A 10,339-nucleotide genomic window follows, 5' to 3' on the forward strand; every position below is an offset into this window, starting at 1 on the left:
CCCCAACCCCACCCCCTCCCCAAAACCTTACTAGCTTAGGTCCTCAAATATCTACTGGTCAGGCAGGGAAGACAGACAATAGACCACTATAGAAAAGTAGGTAGAGACCTGAAAAAAACAATGACTAATTGCCCAATTTACCTAGTTTTCAGAAATCTGGGGTGTTTATATAAAGGAGGGAGAGCAAAGGTTGCAATGAACTCATTCAGAAAGACAGCTTTTTTAGTAAAAAGAGAAGCTCTTCAGGGTACTTGCAGCTATTGTGAATTTGTGACATGAAGGTGTGCACATATACCAAGGATGCGTATGTATACATGCATGTCTTTAATATATATAGTTTGATGCAATGCTGCACATGCTGTGACCTATTTTCCTTACCTGTTCTGATAACTGTAATAAGTGGCATCTCGAGGGATTGTGCATAGCTGTTTGCCATAGCAACATAAAGTCTGTGGTGAGAATTCCAACTGCAAAAAGAAACGCATTTTCTTAGTACTCATGCATGTTTCTACTCACTGTCCACGGGAAGTGGGTATGATCCAGATAATGAAGTTCATCTGGACTCTGGATTCTTAAATTACATAATTCCATGGATCTGAATAGTACAATATGAGTATATATGTGTTTATACTGTAAACTTGTTTTATTTGGGCATCATTTACTAGTTAGCCATTGTTTTATACCACTGTTCTCAACAGGGCAATCACTTTTCTGTAATTGTACAAGTTGCTTAGACAGCTCACTTTGTTATAACTCCAAAAGCTGATTTACCCCAGTTCTAAGCTACATTAAGCCTTAAGATATATCCTGGTAAATCAGCTATGGTGATTTCATAGAAAAAAAGTGGTGTTTAAGCAGCGTATGCAGGATTAAACAATCAACCAAGGGTTTCTCAAGTTAGATTCTGAAATCTTTAAATACTTAAAAGGCCTAACGTTCAAAAGTTGAGCACCCAGAAGCTCCCCTGTAACTCCTATACTATCCTTTAATTCCCTGACTACAACTTCTATGTCCTTTCATATTGTGTATTGCAACCAGGCGTGAATAGTGTAAGCCAGCTACCCTCCTCACCTTTCTCCCACAGCAATAACCAAGGCTTTGCATAACCGGGTCAATTTCTTGTTCAAACACCTCTGCCAGTTTGGAGCAGTACTTATACACTCGGGACGTCTTGCGGTTATAGAGCCAGGCATTGTTGAACATGAGCCAGATGTCATCCACATACTGCCAAGGCTCCTGGTACTGCCCTGTGTCTAATTTTCTCTTGATGGTAGAGAGATCCATGGGGTTCTTCACTATATCAAAGTAATCCTGCAAGAACAAGGGGCATTTCAAAACATGACCAGAGGCACTTCACTACAAGGTGATAGCATGCACATTCCATAAGACTAGGCTGTTCTGCAAAGAAAGAAGTACCAAACCTGGCACTCAAGATCTGGCTAATGCCAGTCAACTGCTTACAACATTATAACATTTCACAGCTTACTGACAAATTGAGAAACTACTGTTGCTACACTTAAGGCAAGAAGTGTTCCCAGGACTGTACAACCCTGGAAAATCCAGGCAGAAAGCATCACAAGGTACAAATGCCAAGTAAAATCCAATATGTGGGGATCTGTCAGTAAGACCCACTTGATTGTATTCCTGTTATTCTGCTTGTTTTAGTAAGAGGAATCCATAAACAAACAATACTTAAAAACATGTTCAAAACCAGAGATGTATAGTACACTCCAACTCCCAACCCAAGCTCTTTCAATACATCTCTACAAAAACTGCAAACCAGACCCATAGTACACCATATGGTTTCTTCAAAGCTGACATGCCCTGGGAGTAGTGGTTATGAGTTAAAGAAGGGAGACAGCTTGCTAATACACTTACAGGAATTCCTAGTAGTTGAGGATCCACAGGCTGTCGGAAAGGAAGGGACTCAGGATCCTGCCTGTAAAGTGCCTCCAGTGTTGGCATAAGCGCCTGCCGCAATTCTTCTGGTTTGAAAACTTTTGAAATAAAATAACCAATATAAGCAAGGTTACAGTGATGGCTAGAAGCAAGAAGCTTGCTATATGATTTGAAACTGTGTTAAGTATTTGCTAAAAAACACACACAGAGCACAGTTTGTTCACTCTCTCTAATGCTGGATTTTGCAGAAGACACAAATTAGACATAGTGACATAAAGCTCATAATGAGAAGCGACAAACTGAATGCTAAAACAGGGTTTTGTTATATTACAGGAAGCAAACAAGTTTTTAAAAGATCAATTTACACTGGGTACAAACCTTTCATGTCCAGAGAATGAATTTGACCAAAGAATTATTAAAAGGAAAGGGACTTCCATCTTAGATATAGGCTTTCTAATACTTGTGGTCTGACAGTGAATCATTTTACTTAGCTCAGTGGAACCAATTATGAATATTAAAAATTAGACATTTGGGTCAGAATCATAAAATAGAGCTCTCAAGCAAACTGACAACGCTAAAAAAATGCTAAACAACTTTCCTTTGTCTCTCAGATAGATAATCTAGTCCCTCAGAAGTAAGAGTCTCAGAAACAGAAGAGTTTTCTTGCTTACTTTTCCTCTTAGATTGGCCAGCTGCTGGAGAAGACTGAGTAGCTGGAGTACTGGGTCTTTCTTCCTCATCTTTCATCTCAGACTTCACTTCTGCTTTCTTCTCCTCCTGTTCCATTGGGTCTGGTTTACATTCCTCCACCACAGGTTCAACTTTAATCTGAAAGGCCAAATCAGAATCTTTTCATCTATCACTTCTGTGAAGATCACCCAAATTTGGTCTTTTGTGCTTCATTAGCGATTTACCTCCTACTTCTCCCTAAAACAAAAGGCTTGTCTTCTACCAGAATCAGGGTGTGGCTACTGGTGGTATAAAACGACCCCCGTGCTAACTTTTTTAGCGAGACAGAACACTGCTGGCAATGGAGGCAGAGCAGCATGATGGTTAGCATGAGCCCAAACATCAGCTTCTTGATCAAGTTCTGTAACCTGCACCAACTCTGTGCTTTACTGCTATCAATACCTTAGCTAGCTTTAAAAGTAGCTAGCTCAGTATATCCACAAGCTGCAGATGCATCTCGACTGCAACACAGACATAACCCTAGGACAGCCCCTCCCCCATCCCTCCTCTCTCTCAGCCGTCCCTGGTTTCATCCAAGTCCACCCAACTCCCCATAGAGTCAGTTTGCCAAGACTCAAATAATTCTGTGACTGAAAAGTAGTTATTTATCACTAATTCAGAAACAAAGGATTCCCCCTGGAGGGAACAATCCCCTTGTCAATCAGCACCTCTGAGAGCATCTTGGTCCACTCATTCCAGTTTCCCATCCAAGCAGTGTCCAGGTGCAACCACATACCAGAACCACTTAGCTACCATCTTACCTCAGGTTTCTCCTCCCCCTGAAGGTCTGTTTGTTCTGGCTCCTCTTCATCCATTTTAATTTCCATTTTCACTTCCTGCAAGGGTGGTTGCTGCTGCTCAGGAGCATTCTGTTGAGAATTCACCTCCGTGCTGCTGGTGGATGGTGGGTTAGATACCTGCCCATCAACGCTCACAGCCGGTTGTGAAAGCTGAGAGAAAACCCACATTGATTAAAAAGGGTCCAATAAGTTGCACTGAAAAGCTTAGTACATTATGACCTTCTTTTAACGTGTTATCATACTTCCAAGTTTAATTGCATCTTGGACCCTTCCCTTCCCTACTCCCTCACACTCCACAGTATCTTCACCTGAAAAAGAATAGACCACAGAGCAACCTGGGTCTGTGCAAAAACACGTTCCTGAAATACTTTGGGTGGCACAGTAGTTTAACAATATTTCATGTGCATGGCACATTGCCATCACTTCCATGGAAGTAACTGCACTACTGGAGATAATCTTCCATGTTTTACAGTAAGTTCCTAAACAAGCACTATAATTCTTTGAAATACTTCCAGGGTGGAAGTAGATGGTGTGCAGTTTACTGCTCCTGCGTCTTCAGTCAAAAGTTTTACTTCTCAGATGTAATGCATACTTATTTTGGTACACCGACATCACAGTAGGGCAGTCAATGTCATGGACACCATCAAAAAAACCCGAAGATGCTGACTGAAAACAACCTTATATCCAAAGCATCCTTAAGGAAAGTATAAACACAGATATTTTCTTACAGGTGTTGTGGGGTGTTGAGGCTGCAGTGGTGCTGTTGGGGTCGGCACAGATGCAGTTGTACTCTGCTGTGACAGAGGTTGCTGCTGCTCTGCTGAAGGGGTGACTGGAACTGGAGGCTGGACTTGTGGAGGCAGCTGTACCTGTGGAGGAGTTGGAGTCTGCCTCTGAGGAGGGTGCATAGTTTGTGATGGAGGTCCAGGTGGCATTGCCTGAGGGGTAGGGGTGGGGGCAGTGGTGGCTGCAGCTGCTGCTGCTTGCTGCTGTTGCTGTGGCTGGGATCCCAGGCCTGGGGGTGTATGATGAGGTGTTGGGGTTCGACTAGGTACTGGAGAGGGAGAGTTTCGGTGCAAAGGAGGCTGTGGAAGCGGTGGGCAGTGAATATGGCTCCCCTGAGAACCGGGAGCCATTGCAGGAGAGTTCACAGGACAGGAAGAGCTAGGCATTTGTGCCTGTGGGAAAAACAAATAGATATTTACAATGACTTGACATCAGCATGAGACAGAAGATTATTCCAACACAAACAGTTTTTCATCCACTGTTAAAAAGTATGATACCACCATTGATTTTTTGCATTTCAGTTCAAAAAGAAAAATTGTTTTGTTCATCTTCATTTTGTTCAGATACGAGCATAAAGCACTGTTTAGGACTTTTTTCAATCCCAAACAGAAGGTTCTATGTAACAACCATTTTTCACTAGCATTCAAATAAAAAACTCCATAACTGCACCTTTTCATATCATTTTGTAAAAGTTACACCTTCAGTTTGTTCTTGGATAAATGACACATGTGAGCCTTAGTTAAGGCAAGAAATTCAAACACTCAGAATCAACTCAAGAAGAATTACAAGATTTAAGATCATCTCCCATTTTCCCATGAGGGGGAGGGGGCAGGAAGCTGCAAATGCACTGCAATCAAGGTCACAAAAAGTCTAGGACAGGGATAGACTAAAATCTATCATGCAGTATTAAATTTGTTTGGTAATTAAGAGTTTTCATCCTACTTCCTAGCCTCAAGGGTGGCAGCTGCAACGGGGACACCCGACAGGAAAAATTCTCCTGTCTTCAAAGCTGATGCAGCCTCCCAGTCATGGAAAAATCCCGAATCAGTTCCACTTGCAAGCAATGAGTTGAAAGACATAGCAGACAACCTTGCACGACCATCTTCGTTTCCTCAGCCTCTTTGTATTTCTCATACAATTAAACTTTGCTGTTTGGCAGGAATCAGTGTAAACCATCCCTCCCCTTCCCCCCACCTGGTTCACAAAGCTTCATTTTTGCAAGGGCTATGAAACCTAGCCCTACAAACTAGCTAATAGTGCCCAGGACTGTTGACAGACAAATGCACAAGCTTCTTAGGAGGTTACTTCACAGTAAGCCATTATGTCAATAGTTGAGGAAATGTTCTCCTCCATCAACCACATTCCCATACCTCCAACTGTCCATGACACAGAACCACAACAGTCATATTGCTTCCATAAGTGAGGAACGTACTTGAGACACTGGAGGCTGACTGCCAGGCTGGGTCATAGGCATGCTTGTAGCATTCATTCCTGGGGAGGAGGCAGGGAACTGGGTCTGTTGCAGAAACTGACTTTGACTGGAAGGTTGGCCAACCCCTGGCTGCTGCATACGTGAGGGAAAGCCCATCTGCTGGGGAAAAAAGAAGAGTTCATAATGCATATTCAATTCTCCCTAATGCTCCAAAGCTAGATGTACTACATGAAAAAGATTCTGATACCTGCCAGATCTTCATGTGATCCAGCACAGCAAACCTACTAAAGCTCTTCTTAAAAAAAGAGAAATGCTTTTAGAAGCAACTTCCTTATTCACCTATTCACAAAGCAGGAGTTTTGGAATTCAGCCTGGGTCTCTGGCCTAGCTGCCTGATAAAATGCATTGTTTCAAGGGTGCAGCAGCACACACAAACTTAACTCTTGGCTTATATTAACACTCCTAACCAAAACATAAAGGATAGTTACAGGCAACATGGCTGTCCAGCTAATATGCAAAGGAAAAAAACAAAGGGTCCACAGAATAAGTACATTCTGGATAAATATAGTTAAATCAGGAGCAAACTTAAAGAGTTCAACACGCTAGAATGAAAAATATTCTGACCTGGTTCATGGCCCCAGCCTGGCTTAGCTGTCCAGGGTGCTGAAGAGGAGGGGTTTGCCGGGGTCCCATTGTTGACAGCGGCATGTTCATCTGGCTAAACTGATTCATACCTGTGTGTTTATCACAAAAATATGTATTTTTTAAAGTTCCAAATTCTTCTTTGGTCAACATTTAAACACCAATAACTATCATCACTGCTTTCCATATTTCCTTTTATCAACACCTTTGGAGCATGCCACACAACCTGAGATACCTTGTTGGCTAACTTATGTTTTCTAAGGACCTAAAACAGACTAAGTCACTGTTTATTCACAAATCTAGTAACAAGCCTTGGATAAAATAAATGGTTTTTAAAAGTAGTTTTTAAGCAGAGAAATTTGGCATTTACAATAGGATGTTTTATACAAGGGTAAATCAACTCAGAGAAATCCATCTTCATATTAAACCAGCTGCTTGGAGAAACATGAAAACAAGTTTTATGCATCAAACAAACCTCTTCCACACTCTTTCAGAGCACAAGCTAGATGTTTTCCTGAACCACTTAAGTTCACATCCCTGAGTCTAGTTTTAAATGAGCTGAGGTAGTTCTTCTAACTTTAAAAAGTATTCATTATATTTTTCTCATGGACAATTACAATGATGTTTGTGATTATGAAAAACCTACTCTTCATCCTGCAGCCATACTTCTCACAGTTCATTTAATAATTATGGTAAGATCTACTCCATAAATTGGCCACAGCTGTATGCAGAATATCTGACTGCCTCCAAGACTAATACTGTCCACATTCAGTCAGTCTTCATTTAGCGAATAGCTCTCTAAGAAAAAAACAACTCTTAGACCAGAATCATAAAGGACTCCCACCAAACAAACAAAATAGCACAACAGCAGGGAAAAATTACATCCTGCAAAAGACTCCAATACAGACTTTTTGGCATCCTATACATACTGGAGAAAACCAAAACACTCCTTTCAAAGTGGTCTACAGTTATATGGATGTCTCTTCTTTCAAGACTTACCTGGCTGCGTCTGCATGCGATTCATCATCTGGTTTGGCACACTGGCTCGAATCATGGTTGGGTCAGGAAGAGGACCATCTGGAAAAAAAGTTGGAAAGAGAGGTTAGGGAATTAGGATATTATGGCATGCTCCCCAGCTTCATTTTTAAGAATCACAATTTATTCTCATTTAAAATACATGGTTATGTTCAAATTAACTTTTAACACAGTTAGGCTTTTATAAAAGTCTTAAGAAAAAGGAGCTTCTCAGTGAAGCAAAGAGTGGGAAGTTTTCTTGTAAACAAAAGTGTACATGACATCTTAAACAGAGTTTATTTTTCATAGGTCAACTTTGGGAAGTCAAAGAGCTGATCTGCAGCATAAAGAAATTAAAGTAACAAGGGCCTAAAAATGTTCCCAGCACTGCACTGGCATTTTTTTGTGTGTTGATCAGCAGACTTACAAATTCAATTAGAATACCATATTCAAAAGCATCTATACATTTAAGTTTCCATGCAATAAAATACAATTCTGGTGTCTACCACAAAATGCACCCTTGGTTTTAGAAACCTCAGACTAAGCCAACTGTAGAATAATTCTGGTGTGACTGGACATGGAACATCAAGCTTTTTACCTCTAGATCATTTATATTAGTCCAGGCCCAACTTGGTGACCAAAACTCTTGTATACAACAAATGCCTGCTCACATGACTGCACAAAAACGGGTCAGGAACTCAATTCCTAGTTGTGAAGTTTTCACAAAGATGAAGAACTGATCAAGCTAAGAGAGAAAATTTCTTGGTTCTCAGGAGGAAGGCTCAGGAGAATGGGTGAATCATACTGAGGGAAGAGAAAGGCTCAGGAGAATGGGTGAATCATACTGAGGGAAGGGCAAGAGACACAGCTCTCTGGAGGTAAAGTTTGCAGAGCTGTCATATTTGATAGAAAGACAGAGGGTTTCAGCCTCCAGAGCTGTCAATCCAGCACCTGTCATGGGCACAAAAATAATCTTAAAGAACAAGTACATTGCATCACAGATAAACAAGAAGTATTGAACTTCTGTCGAGGTATGATAAAGATGCAGATAAGGATGCAGCTCTTCAAATATATAAAAGGGTAAGAGCAACCAGAAACATTAACTGGTGCTCTTCACACAGGGTCTAGAAAAATTAAAGCTAGGGCATTCATCTTCTGGGATTTCTTAGCCCTACAAAGGAGATTTGCAGGTTGGATATCTATTAAATATCAAAGGTACAACTGAGCTATAAAGCAGTAATTAGCTGAAAATTCAACTACCCCTCAAGCCAGGTTCAAGCCTTAAAAATTATTGCTCAGCATTACCTAACTGACAAATGCAATACAGGCAGAGTCCTTAAGAATTCAGTCTTGGCACTTAATTTATTCAATATGTCCAATGGGCTACTGGAGAGAAAACAAAGTACACCAGTAGCACAGTAACAGTGACATTAGCTCCTAATAAAGACCAAACAACTCTGATGTTCCTATGTCAGACCAAAGAAGGAACCTGGGTAAAAAGTCTGTAACAATATTTAGGCCCCTTCTGATGTTTGTCCTTTGTAAGTGAAGATGACCACATCCAGTGGAGAAGGGAGGGGGAGGGGAGGAGGAGAAGAAAGGAAGCAGGAAAGAAAAATGGAGGGAGAAAGGGAAAAAGAGAGGAAAAAGGAGAAAGAAGAGAGAGGAAAGAGAAGAGGGGGCTGGAGGCTAGGTCATGTGGGTACACAGCTGATCTATAAGCCCAATCTTTGCTCTGAACAATCTGCTGCAACAGGGGCAGGAGAACGATGAGAGGTCCTCATTTTCTTGGCCACACGCTTCCTCACTGCCTCTATCATGAGCTAGTACTCAAAGGGCAGCGCTCCACCCTGAACCGATGACCTCCAGGATGGACAGTCATGAGTGATTTGCTCCCATGACTCCAGGTTCATGCCAAAACTCTTTTAGGGACATCTTTAGGGTGTTCTTGTACCACTTCTTCGGTACACTGAGAAAGTGTACTCCATCTGACAGTTTGCCATAGAAGATTTTCTTCAGCAGGCGAGGGTGAGGCATTCTTGAAAGGTAGCTGATCCATCTTAGCTGCACCAGTTTCAGTAAGGTGTGGATACTGGGGAGAGCTGATCTCCTCTATGTCCAAAATCTTGTCCTGCCACTTAATCTTCAGTATCTTTTCGCAGGCAGCACAGGTGGAAGTGGTTTAGTTTCTTGGCATAATGCTGGTAGACAATCCAGGTTTCACAGGCATAAAGGAGGGTCAGGAGAATGATGGCTTTGTAAACCTTCAGTTTCGACGACATTCCAATGCCTCTGCGGTCCCAGACTGACAGAGTCTGCTGAAGGCCACGCTGGCTTTTGCTAGCCTTGTATTGACTTAGTCGTCAATGTGGTCAGCACAGGAGAACGTGCTGCTTAGACAGGGAAACTTGTTGACCATCGACAGTTGTTAGCCTTTAACTGAGACATGTGGTTCCCTGGAGTGTTGTGCCAGGCGCAGGTTGAAACATCACTTCGGTTTTCATGTTGATAGTGAGTCCAAAGTTGTTGGAGACTGATGAGAACAGGCCCATGGACCACTGTATATCAGCCTGTGAGCCTGCACAGTTGTCAGCAAAGAGGAAGTCAAAGTGTGGCTGTCTGGACTCTCAAGCTTGCTCGGAGGCTGAGCAGGTTGAAGATGTTTCTGTTGAAACGGTATCTGATCCCCATACCAAAGTCATCATCAGGGATCTGGATTTTCCGTTTCCCCACAAAAAAAACAGAGAAAAACCACAGATTCCCTGTTTTTAAAATCGGAGAAAATGCAGATCTCTCTTTTTAGCAGAGAAAACTGTGGATTCTCCGCTTTTGCAAAGAGCTCTTGGAGGCTGGCACAGCTCCAGCCTGCAAGAGCCAGACTGCAGAAAGGGTGGGAAACCCCCAGCCCTGCCCAATGGGCCTGAGCCTCTGAGTCAGCCAAGGCTGGGCTGAGGTTCAGGCTCAGACTCGCCCTTCACCCCTGGAGCCTAGAGGTAAGTGGAGTCATCATTGATTCCAAGATGAACATGGGCCAGCA

The 10,339-nt window shown here is 42.2% G+C and overlaps 1 protein-coding gene across 2 annotated transcripts in view; it reads right to left on the reverse strand.

The window, feature by feature from the left end:
• EP300 (E1A binding protein p300) overlaps positions 1 to 10,339 on the reverse strand; it is a 120,562-nt gene that overhangs the window by 36,477 nt on the left and 73,746 nt on the right. The window contains exons 11-19 of one of the 2 annotated variants that reach the window (XM_019515128.1): positions 7,288 to 7,365; positions 6,271 to 6,380; positions 5,647 to 5,802; positions 4,157 to 4,606; positions 3,390 to 3,578; positions 2,571 to 2,727; positions 1,879 to 1,997; positions 1,072 to 1,311; positions 379 to 467 (exon numbers count right to left, since the gene is read on the reverse strand). In XM_019515128.1, the coding sequence (XP_019370673.1) occupies positions 379 to 467; positions 1,072 to 1,311; positions 1,879 to 1,997; positions 2,571 to 2,727; positions 3,390 to 3,578; positions 4,157 to 4,606; positions 5,647 to 5,802; positions 6,271 to 6,380; positions 7,288 to 7,365 (1,588 nt within the window). Of the gene's footprint in view, positions 1 to 378; positions 468 to 1,071; positions 1,312 to 1,878; positions 1,998 to 2,570; positions 2,728 to 3,389; positions 3,579 to 4,156; positions 4,607 to 5,646; positions 5,806 to 6,270; positions 6,381 to 7,287; positions 7,366 to 10,339 lie in introns of both variants that reach the window. The other variant, XM_019515127.1, reaches the window with a different exon arrangement.

The sequence above is a fragment of the Gavialis gangeticus genome, unplaced genomic scaffold, assembly GCF_001723915.1.
Source record: "Gavialis gangeticus isolate Ggan-Ray unplaced genomic scaffold, GavGan_comp1, whole genome shotgun sequence".
Classification (NCBI taxonomy): domain Eukaryota; kingdom Metazoa; phylum Chordata; order Crocodylia; family Gavialidae; genus Gavialis; species Gavialis gangeticus.